Source organism: Electrona antarctica (genome assembly GCF_951216825.1).
Source record: "Electrona antarctica genome assembly, chromosome: 6".
Classification (NCBI taxonomy): domain Eukaryota; kingdom Metazoa; phylum Chordata; class Actinopteri; order Myctophiformes; family Myctophidae; genus Electrona; species Electrona antarctica.
The window spans coordinates 59,811,275-59,832,440 of NC_136811.1; the positions used below are offsets into that span (position 1 = coordinate 59,811,275).

The following is a 21,166-nucleotide window of genomic DNA, read 5'->3' on the forward strand; positions in this document are numbered from 1 at the left end:
TCCAGTAGATCACCCAATACCGTTTAAACATCCAGTAGATCACCCAATACCGTTTAAACATCCAGTAGATCACCCAATACAGTTTAAACATCCAGTAGATCACCCAATACCGTTTAAACATCCAGTAGATCACCCAATACAGTTTAAACATCCAGTAGATCACCCAATACAGTTTAAACATCCAGTAGATCACCCAATACAGTTTAAACATCCAGTAGATCACCCAATACAGTTTAAACATCCACTAGATCACCCAATACAGTTTAAACATCCAGTAGATCACCCAATACAGTTTAAACATCCAGTAGATCACCCAATACAGTTTAAACGTCCAGTAGATCACCCAATACAGTTTAAACATCCAGTAGATCACCCAATACTGTTTAAACATTCAGTAGATCACCCAATACAGTTTAAACATCCAGTAGATCACCCAATACCGTTTAAACATCCAGTAGATCACCCAATACAGTTTAAACATCCAGTATATCACCCAATACAGTTTAAACATCCAGTAGATCACACACTACAGTTTAAACATCCACTAGATCACCCGATACAGTTTAAACATCCAGTAGATCACCCGATACAGTTTAAACATCCAGTAGATCACCCGATACCGTTTAAACATCCAGTAGATCACCCGATACAGTTTAAACATCCAGTAGATCACCCAATACTGTTTAAACATCCAGTAGATCACCCAATACCGTTTAAACATCCAGTAGATCACCCAATACAGTTTAAACATCCAGTAGATCACCCAATACAGTTTAAACATCCAGTAGATCACCCAATACCGTTTAAACATCCAGTAGATCACCCAATACAGTTTAAACATCCAGTAGATCACCCAATACAGTTTAAACATCCAGTAGATCACCCAATACCGTTTAAACATCCAGTAGATCACCCAATACAGTTTAAACATCCAGTAGATCACCCAATACAGTTTACAGTTTAAACATCCAGTAGATCACCCAATACAGTTTAAACATCCAGTAGATCACCCAATACAGTTTAAACATCCAGTAGATCACCCAATACAGTTTAAACATCCAGTAGATCACCCAATACAGTTTAAACGTCCAGTAGATCACCCAATACAGTTTACACATCCAGTAGATCACCCAATACAGTTTAAACATCCAGTAGATCACCCAATACAGTTTTCGAAAACACAACTCGTCATATTTTAGTAACCAAAGAGCTTTAGCTTGTCGACGTGACTCCGTCATGACAAAATAGGCCTTAACAAAATGTCGGCATCTCTCACTGATATAAGGACCACATTCTGTAACACACACACTTAATGATGTCATCCTATAACACACACTTAATGATGTCATCTATAATGATGTAATTCTATAACACACACTTAATGGTGTCATCTATAATGATGTCATTCTATAACACCTACTTAATGATGTCATCTATAATGATGTCATTCTATAACACATACTTAATGATGTCATCTATAATGATGTCATTCTATAACACACACTTAATGATGTCATCTTGTCTTTGGTCATTTAGAAGCTCTTGCTCTGTGTAAACAAGAGCTCAAGTCTAATCAGAGGCAGAAGATTCAGCGTTTGAATCACTGGATCTCAAAAGAAGGACCAAACCCACTTCTGAGTGACATGTTCACAGAGGTCTACAACACAGTGGGAGGCAGTGGACAGGTCAATAAAGAACACGAGATCAGGCAGATTGAATTGGCATACAGCCAAACAGCTGGACCAGAAACACCAATCAACATGGACGACATAGTGGAACCTTCACTTGGACAAAGTGACCCCATCAAAACAGTGATGATGAAGGGAGCGGCCGGCATTGGTAAATCAGTACAAGTTCAGAAGTTCACTCAGAACTGGGCAGAAGACAAAGCCAACCAGCATGTCGACTTTGTGTTTTCATTCAATTTCCGAGAGTTGAATTTGGAGATGAAGGAGAACAACAAGTACAGCATGGAGGGACTTCTTCATCACTTCTTTAGTGAAACCAAGAAGATAAAGATCTGCACCTTCCACCAGTGCAACATTGTGTTCATCCTGGATGGACTGGATGAATCGAAGCCAGCTCTAGATTTCCCGAAAACTGTGAAATGGACTGATCCGTTGAAGCCGACCACAGTGCACGTCCTCCTGACGAACCTCATCCTGGGGAACTTGCTTCCAAAAGCTAAAATCTTGATAACCACACGACCTGCAGCCGCCGACCAGATCCCGTCTGTTGACAGGGTGACAGAGGTGAGAGGGTTCAAAGACCCTCAGAAGAAGGAGTACTTCTTCAAGAGATTCCCTGATGAGCAGCTGGCCATTCAAATCTACTCTCACATCGAGACATCCCGAAGCGTCCACATCATGTGTCACATCCCGGCCTTCTGTTGGATCACTTCTAACGTTATGGAAGAAATTGTGAGCACAAAGGAGAAAGGAGCGCTGCCAAAGACCCAGAGCGCCATGTACCTCCACTTCATTGAGATGCAGTCCTTATGCAAGAATGCCAAGTATCCTGACAGGAAACAGTATGATGTCATTCTGTCTCTGGGGAAACTGGCTTTTGAAGAGCTGATGAAAGGCAACCTGATCTTCGAGGAAGAACACCTGACAGCGTCTCGCATTGATATCAGCGACGCAGCAGTGTACTCAGGACTGTTTGGAGAGGTGAGTGGAACGTACAGACAAGACAAGATGTTCTCCTTTGTCCATCTGAGTGTTCAGGAGTTTATGGCTGCCCTCCACGTCTTCATCACTTTCATCAACAGTGGTGACAACCTACTCTCAACCTCCAAGATGCCCAAGGTTTTCAAATCCAAGATTCATCACCTCTACCAAAGTGCTGTAGATGAGGCCTTAAAGAGTCCAAATGGGCACCTGGATTTGTTCCTGCGTTTCCTGATGGGCCTCTCTTTGGACACCAATCAGAAGTTCGTACAAAAGCTCATAAAAAAAAAAAAAAGGAAAAGCTTCCAGACCAATCATAAAACCATCAAATACATCAAGGAGAAGATCAAAAAGAATCCATCTCCAGAGAGAAGCATCAATCTGTTCCACTGTCTGAATGAGCTGAATGATCATTCTCTAGAGGAGGACATCCAGCGGTACCTGACGTCAGGACGTCTCTCCACAGACAAGATCTCTCCTGCTCAGTGGTCAGCTATGGTCTTCGTGTTGCTGTCTTCAGGAAAGGAGCTGGACGTGTTTGACCTGAAGAAGTACTCTGCTTCAGAGGAGGCTCTTCTGGGGCTGCTGCCCGTGATCAAAGCCTCCAAGAAAGCTCTGTAGGTTCACTGATAACTGGATACATTTCAAATATTATTTGATCTTTATTTAACATCAAATCTAATACATGCACCACTATTGTTTCTTCAGGCTGAGTGGCTGCAACCTGTCGGAGAGATGCTGTCAGGAGTTATCGTCAGCTCTCAGCTCCAGCTCTAGTTTGAGAGAAGTTGACTTGAGCAATAACGACCTTCAGGACTCTGGAGTCAACCTTCTGGCAGAGGGACTGGGGAGTCCAAACTGCATGTTGGAGACTCTCAAGTCAGTATAACCGTGTTTAAATAAAACCTAATAAGTTTCTAAATTCAATGGAACAGAATGTAACATTGTGAAACTTCTCTGTGTGTGTGTGTGTGTGTGTGTGTGCGTGTGCGTGTGCGCGCGTGTGTGTGTGCACGTGCGTGCGTGTGGGTGATATTTATTTCATTATATGATCTTTATTTAACATGAAATCTAATACATGCACCACTATTGTTTATTCAGGCTGAGTGGCTGCAACCTGTCGGAGAGATGCTGTCAGGAGTTATCGTCAGCTCTCAGCTCCAGCTCTAGCCTGAGAGAAATTGACTTGAGCAATAACAACCTTCAGGACTCTGGAGTCAACCTTCTGGCAGAGGGACTGAGGAGTCCAAACTGCATGTTGGAGACTCTCAAGTCAGTATGCCTGAAACTGGGTTCAACTGTGTTAAAATAAAACAAAAGTTTTTAAAATCAATGGAACAAAATATAACATTGTGAAACTCTCTATGTGCGTGTGTGTTTGCGCGTGCGTGTGCGTGTGTGCGCGCGTGTGCAGTTTGTCAGGATGTCTGGTCACAGAGAAAGGCTGTTCTTCTCTGACCTCAGCTCTGCGCTCCAACCCTTCCCATTTGAGAGAGTTGAACTTGACCTTCAATCATCCAGGAGAATCAGGCGAAGCGATGCTCTCTGCTGTTGCGAAGGATCCACGCTACAGACTGGACGCTCTTAGGTATGAGAGACTTGGTCTGTGTGTGCGTGCGTGCGTGCGTGCGTGCGTGCGTGCGTGCGTGTAAGAGACAAAGACCAACACAACATTTTGGTCAGAACAATGTTCTCAATCATTCTGTGATGCTGTTATGTATTATTTTTTGTTTAATGGTGTAAAATCATAGTTTATATTATCATAGAGAATATTGACTTTGTCTCTCCTCCAACTCCAGTGTGGAGCACGGTGGAGTCTGCAGGCTGATACCAGGAGTGAAGAAGAGCACGATAAGTAAGTTTCTGTTCTGTTTTATTCATTCAATAAAAGCATCACATCGAACTATTATATCAGCTAATTTAATTTAATTTAGACTAATTTAAGCTAATACATGAATATAAAGATCTGCTAGAATTGCTCGTGTTTTCTCGTTTGCTTCGTCTGCTAATCGTTTACTTTTGGTTAATCGCTACTGTGTCAATGACCCTTTAACCCATTGAGATCTGAGACCAGATTCTACATGTCTTATAAAACAATTTTCTGAAAAACATCATGTTTCTGTATCAGTGGTGCTCAAACTATTTCATGTCAAGGACCCCCAGAATTATATGTAATTGGCCGCGGACCCCCATCTGAAAATATGTTGTTCCAGGGACCCCCCAGAATCAAAGATTTGAGTTGAAAATTTCACTGTGAAAGAATATATATTCAAAGATTTGCACACGATTTTTCACAAATAGCTTGCCAGGCTATGAGCTTGGCAATTGTAAATTATTATAAAATTATGGTTAAAGTTGTTTAAATCTAAGCGACACAGACATGTTCTGGGTCTTTATGCGTCACAACGCGTAACAACGCATCAAACCACGTGACAACACGCGACACGGGTCGTCTCCAAATATTATATATTCCAAATATGAAAGTATTCTGAGTCACCCTTGGGTTGCCACGCCCACTAGAAATCAGTTGTTTTTCGGTACGTCGTCCGTCTGCATTTTCGGTAATTTTATGTTGAAGTTTAAATCTGAAACGGAAGCGTGTTGTTTCTGAACCAATCAGAGCGTTGCATCCCTTCAGGCTATGGGACGTTAGTGTCTATGCTACATCCGCGTGATTCTGTTTGTTTACAAGACAGACAGACAGACAGACAGACAGACAGACAGACAGACAGACAGACAGACAGACAGCATGTTTGCTACTACGTAGCTTTCTACCCTACAATGTTTTCAGATACATATTTCAGCGTGATGATTGAGTTTAAAATGAGTAATAACTGTATGGACGTCACCTTGAATGGGATTAAAAATGGAGTAGTTCTGTAATCAGAACCAGCTGTGTTTGGGTGAACGCGCAGCGATGGGAATCAAACAGGTGAATTAAATCAAAGTTACTTTTTATTAATTTGAGGCTCAACACGTCATCACGCAGTTTTCATTCAAAGGAAGTTATTCAAATTAGATTTGTATGGACTTTTGATGTAAAAGAAATACACATTTGGAAATTTCCCATTGTTTTGGCATCTATTGTTATAGGTATGCCCATATGATGACCACAAATATTCTCAAAGTGTGAAAAACTTATTTTTAATTTCACTACGTCTTTAAGAACAATGGAATACAAATGAAAAACAATGCAGGATGTTATAAAACATGGAATATAAAAGGACCCCAAAAAATTTCTGAAATTGGCCGTCGACCCCCATCTGAAAATATGTTGTTACACGGACCCCCAGAAGCAAATATTAGAGTTAAAAATGTTTGTTGTGAAAGAATGTACATTCAAAGATTTGCATACGTTTTCACGATAAAACAGATCTACAAGCTCGAAAACAGATCTACAAGCTCGTAGAGCGGCACTCGGTGCCGCACTACTAGCTTGTAGATCTGCTATTTCTCAACAGCTAATGTGGTTAAAAGTTAAGGTGACACAGATGTGTTCCAGGTCTTAATGGGTTAACCCATTGAGACCTGAGACCAGATTCTAACAGTTTTATGAAAAAGTTTTATGAAAAACCTTAATATGTTTCTATATCAGAACTATTTCATGTCAAGGACCCCAACAACTCTATTGTAATTGGCCTGCGACCCCCATCTGAAAATGTGTTGTTCCAGGGACCCCCCCCCCCCCCCCCCCAGAAGCAAAGATAGGGTATGAGTATTATTATTTGCTGTGAACGAATATTCAAAGATTTGCACACGATTTTTCCAAAATAGCAGATCTACAAGCTCTATAGAACTATAGATCTATAGAGCTTTTAGTCGACTAGCTAGATTTAGTCGACTAAAATCATATGATATTCAGTTAACTAAAACTAAACTAAACTAACACTAAGACATTCAGGTGACTAAATTATGACTAAAACTAAATTACCCCCCCCCCCCCCCCCCCCTTCGCTGTGAAATAATATATATTCAAAGTATTGCGCCACATTTTCACAATTTTTCAAAGATAGCAGATCTACAAGCTCGTAGCACGGCACTCGTACAAGCTTGTAGATCTATTTATCAACAGCTAAAGATTTAAAAAATGGTCAACGTGTTTGAAAGCTAACGCCGGGGCTCCACCGGACGCGTTGCGTCTCCGTAGCGTGCGTCAAAAAACGAACCGGGGCAATTTTAATGCAGTCACGCAACGCAACGCAACGCAACGCAATGCGGGCAGTGGAGCCACCCTTCATTGATTAAAAAGAGAACATTCCCTGACGGTGACGGAGACGCGACGCTGACGCGCCCGGTGGAGCCCCGGTGTAAGGTGACACAGATGACACGTCATCACGCAGCACGTTTACATTCAAAGTCATTACAATTTGGATTTGTATGGACTTTTGATATAAAAATACACAAACATTGAAATGTTCCCATTGTTTTAGCATCTATTGTTAGGTATGTCCATATGACGACCACGGATATGCTCTAAATGTGTGAAAAACATATTTTTAATTTCACTAGGTCTTTAAGAACAATGCAGGATGTTATAAAACATGGAATATAAATTTAAAAAAAATGCAGGATGGAAAAATGTATGTACCGGTATGTAATTGGCCGTCGGCCCCAATCTAAAAATAAGTTGTTCCATGGACCCCCCAGAAGCAAAGATTTGAATTAAAAACGGTCACTGTGAAATAAGATATATACAAGATTTGCACCCGTTTTCACGATGAAAAAAATAGCAAAAAAAACCCATTGTTATAGGTAGGCCTATGCCCATATGACCACAAATATTCTCTAAAAGTGTGAAAAACATTTCACTACGTCTTTAAGAACAATGCAGGATGTTATAAAACATGGAATATAAAAGGACCCCAAACATTTTCTGAAATTGGCCGTCGACCCCCATCTGAAAATATGTTGTTACACGGACCCCCAGAAGCAAATATTTGAGTTAAAAAGATTTGCATATACGTTTTCACGATTAAAAAAAATAGCAGATCCACAAGATCATAGTGCAGCACTCTGTGCCGTGCTATGAGCTTGTAGATCTGCTATTTCTCAACAGCTAAAGTTTAGATAATGGTTAAAGTGGTTAAAAGTTAAGGTCTATGAGCTTGTAGATCTGCTATTTCTCAACAGCTAAAGTTTAAATAATGGTTAAAGTGGTTAAAAGTTAAGGTCTACGAGCTTGTAGATCTGCTATTTCTCAACAGCTAAAGTTTAAATAATGGTTAAAGTGGTTCAAAGTTAAGGTCTACGAGCTTGTAGATCTGCTCTACGAGCTTGTAGATCTGCTATTTCTCAACAGCTAATGTGGTTAAAAGTTAAGGTGACACAGATGTGTTCCAGGTCTTAATGGGTTAACCCATTGAGACCTGAGACCAGATTCTACAAATGTCTTCTAAATCCAACCGTTTTCACGATTTAAAAAAATAGCAGATCCACAAGATCATAGCGCAGTCTTTTTGGGAAGACTCCATTATAATTCCTGTTCCTGACTATCGCTTTGACTTCAGTAGTCATGAAATGTTTTGAGAAAATCCTTATCAGTCTGCTGAAGGCAGCGGTAGGCTGCTCATTGGATGATTTTCAGTTTGCTTATAGGAGTAACAGAGGTATAGAGGACGCAGTCTTGACCTTGGACTATTTTCTTTTGAAACACTTGGACAATAACAAAGCCTGCACGCCTTCTTCTTGTAGATTTCAGCTCAGCATTCAATACAATACAGCCACATCTCTTAATTAAGCGGTTGAGGGACCTTAATGTCCATCCTCTCTTATTATTAGATGAGCAGGCTACATTAAAACAGATCGTAAAGGGGTAAGACAACTCCCCTCTCTGCAGTCTATTTATGAGCAGGCTACATTAAAACAGATCATAGGGGTAAGACAACTCCCCTCTCTACAGTCTATTTATGAGCAGGCTATATTAAAACAGGATCAAAAAATCGTCAATGATGTTACCCATGTTTTAAATGGCGAGTTTGTACTTCTGCCCTCTGGGAGAAGATACAAAGAACCAAAGTGGAAGTACATCAGATTTAAAAAATCGTTTGTACCAGCATCAACTAAGATGTTAAACGAGGCTCTGAAACAGCGGTAACTGTGTGAGGTTAGATTATCCACATCATGTGTGCAATTGTGTAATGTTGTGTCTTCCTCTGTAATGTATTTTTGTTTGTCATTGATGTTTTATGTGTGGCTGTAGCTGGGGTGAAAGCCCAAGACAAATTTCCCTTGTGGACAATAAAGTTTACCTTGACCTTGACCACTCTGCTGCCGTGCTATGAGCTTGTAGATTTGCTATTTCTCAACAGCTAAAGTTTAAATAATAAGTGGTTAAAAGTTAAGGTTAAAATAGCAAAAAACCCCATTGTTATAGGTAGGCCTATGCCCATATGACCACAGATATTCTCTAAAAGTGTGAAAAACATTTCACTACATCTTTAATCGTTTACCCGCCAGGAACATAGGAATATTAACACGTAGAATCTTGTAGCCTGCCACAAACGGAAAAGCCGTTTTAACAGCGATGTATTCATTAATGCATGTTTTAATACGATCGTATCGAAATCTACCGTCCGTTAGCTTTGTTATGCTTCTGACACAATGGGCGCGGCCATTTTGAAAATGCGCGCGCATCCACTAACATTGCCGGCTCTGTTTTCAGACGGCTTTATCTCACAGAAGCGACATTGCAGAGGACGCTTTGTCCCAGACAAGCGTTTTCAACGGCCTGTAGCAGGCGCTGTGATACTCGCGGTCCACTTTTTCCACCACCGACCGAGAGAACGAGCACCAGCTTCGTCAACACACACGGAATGGTTTCATAGTAAAATGCGATACGGATATTTGGCTCTTCAAAGTAAGTGTCACGCGTGATTAAACCATGGCAATACGCAATCGAGGGATTAATTAATGGCGGCAGGCTAAGTTAAGAACAATGCAGGATGTTATAAAACATGGAATATAGAAGGACCCCAAACATTTTCTGAAATTGGCCGTCGACCCCCATCTGAAAATATGTTGTTACACGGACCCCCAGAAGCAAATATTTGAGTTAAAAATGTTTGCTGTGAAAGAATATTTAAAAGATTTGCATATACGTTTTCACGATTTAAAAACATAGCAGATCCACAAGCTCATAGCTATGAGCTTGTAGAAGTTTAAATAATGGTTAAAGTGGTTAAAAGTTAAGGTCTACCAGCTTGTAGATCTGCTATTTCTCAACACTTGACTTACTTAAGCCCTTTGCTCCTCTAGGGCAGGGGTTCTCAACCCGTGGGTCGCGACCCCTCGGGGGGTCGCCAAATTATTTTAGGGGATCCCCAAATTATAAAAAAAAAAAAAAAAAAAAAATTTATTTTCACGATTTTTCAAAAATAGCAGACCTACAAGCTCGTAGCGCGCCACTCGGTGGCGCGCTATGAGCTTGTAGATCTGCTATTTTTAAATAGCTAAATTATAACAATGCTTAAAACACCAAAAGGGGTTCCCGCCCAAAATGGTTTAAGGTTATTGTAGCAGTCAATTTATATTGGGGGTCGGGAGGGGGCGGGGCGGGGATCCCGAGACGTTGCCAAAGCATTTTCGGGGGTCCCCGGCCAAAAACGTTGAGAACCCCTGCTCTAGGGTGCATAGGCCGTTGACAAATATCCTCCATTTCACTCGGCTTTTAGCCGTTCTTTCTAGATCTCCCCCAGTTGAGCCCACTCTCTGCCATTTCAGCCTCGATGCTCCTTCTCCAGCTGTTCCTGGGGCGACCTCGTTTCCTTTTCCCCTGGGGGTTCCATTTCAGGGCTTGTCGGGTGATATTTGTCGCAGGTTTTCTGAGGGTGTGTGCGGCCAATCCAACTCCACTTTATTTTTCGGATCTGTAGATCAAATGGGATCCTGGTGTGTTGTTTTCCACAGGTCCACATTTGCTAACTTTGTCCCTCCACCAGATGTGTAGAATTCTCCTGAGGCACCATGTGCCACCATGTGTTGGTGAATGTTTGCAGCCTGTGTGTTGTGAGTGTTGTTGTTCTCCAAGTCTCAGCCCCATACAGCAAAAAGATAGCAGATCTACAAGCTCGTAGCGCGGTACAAATGTCTTCTAAATCCAACAGTTTTATGTAAAACCTTAATATGTTTCTATATCAGAACTATTTAATGTCAAGGACCCCAAAAACTCTATTGTAATTGGCCTGCGACCCCCATCTGAAAATGTGTTGTTCCAGGGACCCCCCCCCCCCCCCCCCCCCCCCCCCCCACAGAACGAATATTCAAAGATTTGCACACGATTTTCCAAAATAGCAGATCTACAGCTCATAGAGCTACGAGCTGTAGATTTAGTCGATTAAAATCATATGATATTCAGTTAACTAAAACTAAACTAACACTAAGACATTCAGGTGACTAAAATGTAGTCACCTGAATGTCTTAGTGTTAGGTTAATTATGACTAAAACTAAATTACATTTTATTGAAGACTATGACTAAAACTAAGTCAAAATTGGCTGTCAAAACACTGATGCATGCATACACACACGCACACACACACGGACACATGCACGCACGCACACATAAATGCACGCACACATAAATGCATGCACGCACACACACAACGTTCGCTGTGAAATAATATATATTCAAAGATTTGCACCACATTTTCACAATTTTTCATAGATAGCAGATCTACAAGCTCGTAGCGCGGCACTCGTACAAGCTTGTAGATCTATTTATCAACCGCTAAAGTTTAAAATAATGGTCAATGTGGTTAAAAGCTAAGGTGACACAGATGACACGTCATCACGCAGCACGTTTACATTCAAAGGAAGTCATTACAATTTGGATTTTTATGGACTTTTGATATAAAAATACACAAACATTGAAATGTTCCCATTGTTTTAGCATCTATTGTTAGGTATGTCCATATGACGACCACGGATATGCTCTAAATGTGTGGAAAACGTATTTTTTATTTCATAGGTCTTTAAGAACATTTTGATGCCACGGTAATAACTCGACGAAAGAAAACACTTTGAAACACAATTAATTATCTTCAGCCAATATAGGGCACGCACGCACGCACGCACGCACGCACGCACGTACGCACGCACGCACGCACAACACATGAAGGCAACCAAAATCAGGCATTATGACGCCTTAGTCAGCTGTAGATTTAGTCGACTAAAATGATACACACACACACACACGCACAGACGCACGCATGCATGCGCACACGCACGCACGCACGCGCAGGGACACATGCAGGCATACACTGCATGTGTGTGTGTGTGCGCACACACGCACAGACAGACAGACAGACAGACAGACAGACAGACAGACAGACAGACAGCATGTTTGCTACTACGTAGCTTTCTACCCTACAATGTTTTCAGATACATATTTCAGCGTGATGATTGAGTTTAAAATGAGTAATAACTGTCTGGACGTCACCTTGAATGGGATTAAAAATGGAGTAGTTCTGTAATCAGAACCAGCTGTGTTTGGGTGAACGCGCAGCGATGGGAATCAAACAGGTGAATTCAATCAAAGTTACTTTTTATTAATTTGAGGCTCAACACGTCATCACGCAGTTTTCATTCAAAGGAAGTTATTCAAATTAGATTTGTATGGACTTTTGATGTAAAAAAAATACACAACATTTGGAAATTTCCCATTGTTTTGACATCTATTGTTATAGGTATGCCCATATGATGACCACAAATATTCTCTAAAAGTGAGAAAAACGTATTTTTAATTTCTTTAAGAACAATGCAGGATGTTATAAAACATGGAATATAAAAGGACCCCAAAAATTATCTGAAATTGGCCGTCGACCCCCATCTGAAAATATGTTGTTACACGGACCCCCAGAAGCAAATATTAGAGTTAAAAACGTTTGTTGTGAAAGAATGTACATTCAAAGATTTGCATACATTTTCACGATAAAACAAAAAAAATAGCAGATCTACAAGCTCGTAGAGCGGCACTCGGTGCCGCACTACGAGCTTGTAGATCTGCTATTTCTCAATAGCTATGTGGTTAAAAGTTAAGGTGACACAGATGTGTTCCAGGTCTTAATGGGTTAACCCATTGAGACCTGAGACCAGATTCTACAATGTTTTCTAACAGTTTTATGAAAAACCTTAATATGTTTCTATATCAGAACTATTTCATGTCAAGGACCCCAACAACTCTATTGTAATTGGCCTGCGACCCCCATCTGAAAATGTGTTGTTCCAGGGACCCCCCCCCCCCCCCCCCAGAAGCAAAGATAGGGTATGAGTATTATTATTTGCTGTGAATGAATATTCAAAGATTTGCACACGATTTTTCCAAAATAGCAGATCTACAAGGTCTATAGAACTATAGATCTATAGAGCTTTTAGTCGACTAGCTAGATTTAGTCGACTAAAATCATATGATATTCAGTTAACTAAAACTAAACTAAACTAACACTAAGACATTCAGGTGACTAAATTATGACTAAAACTAAATTACCCCCCCCCCCCCCCCCCTTCGCTGTGAAATAATATATATTCAAAGTATTGCGCCACATTTTCACAATTTTTCAAAGATAGCAGATCTACAAGCTCGTAGCACGGCACTCGTACAAGCTTGTAGATCTATTTATCAACAGCTAAAGATTAAAAAAATGGTCAACGTGTTTGAAAGCTAACGCCGGGGCTCCACCGGACGCGTTGCGTCTCCGTAGCGTGCGTCAAAAAACGAACCGGGGCAATTTTAATGCAGTCACGCAACGCAACGCAACGCAACGCAACGCAACGCAACGTGGGCAGTGGAGCCACCCTTCATTGATTAAAAAGAGAACATTCCCTGACGGTGACGGAGACGCGACGCTGACGCGCCCGGTGGAGCCCCGGTGTAAGGTGACACAGATGACACGTCAACACGCAGCACGTTTACATTCAAAGTCATTACAATTTGGATTTGTATGGACTTTTGATATAAAAATACACAAACATTGAAATGTTCCCATTGTTTTAGCATCTATTGTTAGGTATGTCCATATGACGACCACGGATATGCTCTAAATGTGTGAAAAACATATTTTTAATTTCACTAGGTCTTTAAGAACAATGCAGGATGTTATAAAACATGGAATATAAATTTAAAAAAAATGCAGGATGGAAAAATGTATGTACCGGTATGTAATTGGCCGTCGGCCCCAATCTAAAAATAAGTTGTTCCATGGACCCCCCAGAAGCAAAGATTTGAATTAAAAACGGTCACTGTGAAATAAGATATATACAAGATTTGCACCCGTTTTCACGATGAAAAAAATAGCAAAAAAAACCCATTGTTATAGGTAGGCCTATGCCCATATGACCACAAATATTCTCTAAAAGTGTGAAAAACATTTCACTACGTCTTTAAGAACAATGCAGGATGTTATAAAACATGGAATATAAAAGGACCCCAAACATTTTCTGAAATTGGCCGTCGACCCCCATCTGAAAATATGTTGTTACACGGACCCCCAGAAGCAAATATTTGAGTTAAAAAGATTTGCATATACGTTTTCACGATTAAAAAAATAGCAGATCCACAAGATCATAGCGCAGCACTCTGTGCCGTGCTATGAGCTTGTAGATCTGCTATTTCTCAACAGCTAAAGTTTAGATAATGGTTAAAGTGGTTAAAAGTTAAGGTCTATGAGCTTGTAGATCTGCTATTTCTCAACAGCTAAAGTTTAAATAATGGTTAAAGTGGTTAAAAGTTAAGGTCTACGAGCTTGTAGATCTGCTATTTCTCAACAGCTAAAGTTTAAATAATGGTTAAAGTGGTTAAAAGTTAAGGTCTACGAGCTTGTAGATCTGCTATTTCTCAACAGCTAATGTGGTTAAAAGTTAAGGTGACACAGATGTGTTCCAGGTCTTAATGGGTTAACCCATTGAGACCTGAGACCAGATTCTACAAATGTCTTCTAAATCCAACCGTTTTCACGATTTAAAAAAATAGCAGATCCACAAGATCATAGCGCAGTCTTTTTGGGAAGACTCCATTATAATTCCTGTTCCTGACTATCGCTTTGACTTCAGTAGTCATGAAATGTTTTGAGAAAATCCTTATCAGTCTGCTGAAGGCAGCGGTAGGCTGCTCATTGGATGATTTTCAGTTTGCTTATAGGAGTAACAGAGGTATAGAGGACGCAGTCTTGACCTTGGACTATTTTCTTTTGAAACACTTGGACAATAACAAAGCCTATGCACGCCTTCTTCTTGTAGATTTCAGCTCAGCATTCAATACAATACAGCCACATCTCTTAATTAAGCGGTTGAGGGACCTTAATGTCCATCCTCTTATTATTAGATGGTACCATTCATTCTTAACTAAACGTACACAAAGGGTCAGTGTGAATGGAACTATGTCAGAGCGCAGAACCCTGAGTACTGGAGCACCTCAGGGCTGCGTGAGCTCACCTGTCCTTTTTACTCTGTATACAAATGAGTGTAGAAGTGGCAACCCGAACAATTACATCATTAAATTCTCGGATGACACTGCCATCTTGGCCCTTCTGGATAAGGATAGGGATGTAGCTGACTACTTTTTAGAGGTACAGAACTTTGTAAAGTGGTGTGATGACAACCACCTTATTCTTAACGTTAAGAAGACACAGGAGATGGTGTTTGACCCCAAGAGTATTGGTGATCACAGGCCTGTGGTCATCCATGACTCGACCATCTCACAGGTCCCCTCATATAAATACTTGGGGATCTGTATTGACAACTCACTAACTTGGAATACACATGTTGACAGTCTCTGTAGTAAACTACAGCAAAGACTGCACTTCCTTCGGCGTCTCAGGGTTCATGGTGTTGACCAAAGATTTATGTTAGTGTTCTATCGAGCAGTCTTGGAAAGCCTGGTCAGGTTTGGCTTCACAGTTTGGTTCGGTAATCTCTCAGTGCAACTGAGGTCCAAATTGTTCAGATTGGTGCAGACTGCAGGGAAGATCATAGGGGTAAGACAACTCCCCTCTCTGCAGATCGTAGGGGTAAGACAACTCCCCTCTCTGCAGATCGTAGGGGTAAGACAACTCCCCTCTCTGCAGTCTATTTATGAGCAGGCTACATTAAAACAGATCATAGGGGTAAGACAACTCCCCTCTCTGCAGTCTATTTATGAGCAGGCTACATTAAAACAGATCGTAGGGGTAAGACAACTCCCCTCTCTACAGTCTATTTATGAGCAGGCTACATTAAAACAGATCGTAGGGGTAAGACAACTCCCCTCTCTGCAGTCTATTTATGAGCAGGCTACATTAAAACAGATCATAGGGGTAAGACAACTCCCCTCTCTGCAGTCTATTTATGAGCAGGCTACATTAAAACAGATCGTAGGGGTAAGACAACTCCCCTCTCTGCAGTCTATTTATGAGCAGGCTACATTAAAACAGATCATAGGGGTAAGACAACTCCCCTCTCTGCAGTCTATTTATGAGCAGGCTATATTAAAACAGGATCAAAAAATCGTCAATGATGTTACCCATGTTTTAAATGGCGAGTTTGTACTTCTGCCCTCTGGGAGAAGATACAAAGAACCAAAGTGGAAGTACATCAGATTTAAAAAATCGTTTGTACCAGCATCAACTAAGATGTTAAACGAGGCTCTGAAACAGCGGTAACTGTGTGAGGTTAGATTATCCACATCATGTGTGCAATTGTGTAATGTTGTGTCTTCCTCTGTAATGTATTTTTGTTTGTCATTGATGTTTTATGTGTGGCTGTAGCTGGGGTGAAAGCCCAAGACAAATTTCCCTTGTGGACAATAAAGTTTACCTTGACCTTGACCTTGAGCACTCTGCTGCCGTGCTATGAGCTTGTAGATTTGCTATTTCTCAACAGCTAAAGTTTAAATAATAAGTAATTAAAAGTTAAGGTTAAAATAGCAAAAAACCCCATTGTTATAGGTAGGCCTATGCCCATATGACCACAGATATTCTCTAAAAGTGTGAAAAACATTTCACTACATCTTTAAGAACAATGCAGGATGTTATAAAACATGGAATATAGAAGGACCCCAAACATTTTCTGAAATTGGCCGTCGACCCCCATCTGAAAATATGTTGTTACACGGACCCCCAGAAGCAAATATTTGAGTTAAAAATGTTTGCTGTGAAAGAATATATAAAAGATTTGCATATACGTTTTCACGATTTAAAAAAATAGCAGATCCACAAGCTCTTAGCGCAGCACTTTGTGCCGTGCTATGAGCTTGTAGATCTGCTATTTCTCAACAGCTAAAGTTTAAATAATGGTTAAAGTGGTTAAAAGTTAAGGTCTACGAGCTTGTAGATCTGCTATTTCTCAACAGCTAAAGTTTAAATAATGGTTAAAGTGGTTAAAAGTTAAGGTCTACGAGCTTGTAGATCTGCTATTTCTCAACAGCTAAAGTTTAAATAATGGTTAAAGTGGTTAAAAGTTAAGGTCTACGAGCTTGTAGATCTGCTATTTCTCAACAGCTAATGTGGTTAAAAGTTAAGGTGACACAGATGTGTTCCAGGTCTTAATGGGTTAACCCATTGAGACCTGAGACCAGATTCTACAAATGTCTTCTAAATCCAACAGTTTTATGAAAAACCTTAATATGTTTCTATATCAGAACTATTTCATGTCAAGGACCCCACAAACTCTATTCAGTATTTAAGTCCGACGTCATTTTGTAGTGCTACGTTACGTCCGGGTCCAAGTGGCACCAGCTCCGTCCGCATCTCATTCTAAATAGAATATCTAAACGCGTGAATCTTTTTACAATGACGTTATTTTTCAGAAAGGAAGCCATTGAGGGTTAAAATGGGTCTTAATGCTTCCAACTCGAGTAGAATTATTAATGTTTTGTACAAGTGTCCATGACAAAAAAAATATGATGTGGAGACAATAAAGACTATTATTATCATTATTATTGAAGGTGGTAACAGTCCATTTGCTCAGTAAAATATTTCGGGGGCATATTTAGAATGTTTGCAGGCTTGAGTATGTTGAATCTAGTTTGCATTAATGAGGATTTAGTTGACACAATGAAATAAAATGGCGATAGTATTCCGTGTGGGGCAGACGGCCTGTCACAGCCAGATTTGGGAGAGCAGCGCAGCTTTGTTGTTGCGAGGAAAGCGGTAAAATTAGACTTTCGTGGTTTTCGTCTCAGATTTAGTCCGACGGAGCGTCACAGTATAACTCTATGGGGACACAAAAGCGTATATGGGGACACAAAAGTAGGACCCGGAAGTATCTCACGTGCTCGCGCTCACGTCACAGCTAAAATACTGAATTGTAATTGGCCTGCGACCCCATCTGACCCCCATCATCCAGGGACTCCCCCCCCCAGAAGCAAAGATAGGGTATGAGTAATTGTCTTTGCTGTGAACGAATATTCACACGATTCACGATATTACACACGATTTTTCCAAAATAGCAGATCTACAAGCTCATAGAGCTTTTAGTCGACTAGCTAGATTTAGTCGACTAAAATCATATGATATTCAGTTAACTAAAACTAAACTAACTAAGACATTCAGGTGACTAAATGTGACCAAATTTGACTGAGAGACTGCCATTGGATTTTTTTGAATTTTTGTTTTGTCATGTCATATGAAAGCAGGGAATCATAGCTTCAAATTGACATATTGGTTGTTCAGTTTCACCCACTAGTTTTGGAGATATGGCTTATAGAGTAATGTCTTGCAGAGAAACAGCGAGTTGAGAAAACAGGCTTGAAAGGTTCACTTCTGTGGTCTCTAACATTACACCTAGCTACATGTTTAAGCATTTATTTCATATTTACATGTCTTCTGTGGTCTCTAACATTACACCTAGCTACATGTTTAAGCATTTATTTCATATTTACATGTCTTCTGTGGTCTCTAACATTACACCTAGCTACATGTTTAAGCATTTACACACACGCACAGTCGCACACGCACACACACACACACACGCATAAATGCACACATGCACATACACACACATGCATAAATTCACACATGCACACGCACGTAGTCACAGACTTTCGAGCGTACACACGCATATGCGCACACATGCACGCACGCACACATGCGCACACACACATGCGCACACACACACACACACACACACACACACACACACACACATTTCATGTAAAGGACCCCAAAATGTATGTATTTGGCCGCAGACCCCCATCTGAAAATATGTTGTTCCAGGGACCCCCCCATAAGCAAAGATTTGAGTTAAAAACATTTGCTGTGAAATAATATATATTCAAAGATAGCAGATCTACAAGCTCGTAGCGCGGTACAAATGTCTTCTAAATCCATGCAGTTTTATGAAAAACCTTAATATGTTTCTATATCAGAACTATTTCATGTCAAGGTCCCCAAAAACTCTATTGTAATTGGCCTGCGACCCCCATCTGACCCCCATCATCCAGGGACCCTCCCCCCCCCCCACACAATTTTTCCAAAATAGCAGATCTACAAGCTCATAGAGCTACGACTCGAGCTACTAGATTTAGTCGACTAAAATCATATGGTAAATGGTGGCATTTATATAATGTAGCGCTTTTATCCAAGGCGCTTTACATAGATTGTGCATTACATTCACCCATTCACACACACACACATTCATACACCGATTGCGGCGGAAGCCATGCAAGGTACCAACCAGCACATCGGGAGCAATCACACACGCACACACGCGCGCGCATAAATGCACACGCACAGAGTCACAGACTTGTGAGCGTACACAAATGCATTAATGCACACACAATTTACAATTTACAATTTAGGCATTTAGCAGACGCTCTTAATCCAGAGCGACTTACATTAAGCAATAACAAAAGCATGGCATACATCACATATATAAAAAGTAGTTATCATGAATCATGCGTAGACTAAGAACGTAACAGTGGAGTATCTACACAAGCACACAACACATGCACCAACCAAAATCAGGCATTATGACGCCTTAGAGGCAAATCAGCTGTAGATTTAGTCGACTTAAATGATACACACACGCACACATAGACGCACGCGCGCGCGCACGCACAGACACGAGTGTGCGCACACACACATGCGCACGCACGCACGCACGCACGCACGCACAAGCACATGCACATGCACATGCACATGCACATGCACGCAACCAAAAACAGGCATTATGACGCCTTAGAGGCAAATCAGCAGTAGATTTAGTCGACTAAAATGATACACATGCGCGCACATGCGCACACACGAACAGACGCGTGCGCGCGCACGCACACACACATGCGCGCGCACATGCGCACACACGAACAGACGTGTGCGCGCGCACACACACATGCGCACGCACGCACGCACACACGCGCACACATGCACACACACACGCACGCACGCACGCACACATGCACACATGCACACAACCAAAATCAGGCATTATGACGCCTTAGAGGCAAATCAGCAGTAGATTTAGTCGACTAAAATGATACACACACACACACAGTGTCAACATCGTGATTTTTGTTGTTATTATTATTATTATTATTATGATTATGATTATTATTATTATTATTATTATGTGTGATTGTAAACTGGTGCTGTATTGTGTGTTCTTCTCATCAGATGTGTGTGAACTCACTCTGGATCCAAACACAGCACACAGACACCTCTCTCTGTCTGAGAACAACAGGAAGGTGGACTGGGTGGATGAGGATCAGAACTATCCTCCTCATGCAGACAGATTTATGACCTACTATCAGGTGATGTGTAAGGAACCACTGAGTGGACGCTGTTACAGTGAGGTACAGTGGAGTGGACGGGTTGCTACAGCAGTGACACACAGAGATATCAGCAAAAAGGGTCATGGCAGTGGGTTTGGAGACAATGACCTCTCATGGAGTCTGGAGTGTTATAGTGGTGACTACTATGTGAAGCACAATAACAAGATAACTACCCTCCCATTCAGTCCCTCCTCCTCCTCCAACAGAGTAGCAGTGTATGTAGACCATGCTGCTGGCACTGTGTCCTTCTACGCAGTGTCCTCTGACACACTCACACACCTGCACACCTTCCAGTCCACGTTCACTGGACCGCTCTATGTTGGGTTCTGGGTGGGGTCTGGGGGCTCAGTGTCTCTGTGAGTGAACCTCTCTATGTTGGGTTCTGGGTGGGGAGGGACTCCTCAGTGTCTCTGTGAGTGAACCTCTCTATGTTGGGTTCTGGGTGGGGAGGGACTCCTCAGTGTCTCTGTGAGTGAACCTCTCTATGTTGGGTTCTGGTGCTGGAGGGGGGGGCTCCTCAGTGTCTCTGTGAGTGAACCTCTCTATGTTGGGTTCTATGTGGGGGGGGGGGCTCAGTGTCTCTGTGAGTGAACCTCTCTATGTTGGGTTCTGGTGCTGGGGGAGGGGCTCCTCAGTGTCTCTGTGAGTGAACCTCTCTATGTTGGGTTCTATGTGGGGGGGGGGGCTCAGTGTCTCTGTGAGTGAACCTCTCTATGTTGGGTTCTGGTGCTGGGGGAGGGGCTCCTCAGTGTCTCTGTGAGT

The 21,166-nt window shown here is 41.4% G+C and overlaps 1 protein-coding gene across 1 annotated transcript; it reads left to right on the forward strand.

Annotated features, from left to right (window-relative positions):
- Positions 1-1,643: 1,643 nt before the first annotated feature.
- On the forward strand, positions 1,644-20,764 carry LOC306925207 (NACHT, LRR and PYD domains-containing protein 3-like; the record flags this gene model as incomplete). The annotated part of the gene is made up of 5 exons (XM_079503898.1): positions 1,644-3,286; positions 3,378-3,548; positions 3,771-3,941; positions 4,084-4,257; positions 20,590-20,764. The coding sequence occupies 5 exons, from the start codon at positions 1,644-1,646 to the stop codon at positions 20,762-20,764; spliced, it is 2,334 nt and encodes a 777-aa protein (XP_079360024.1).
- Between the last annotated feature and the right edge of the window lie 402 nt (positions 20,765-21,166).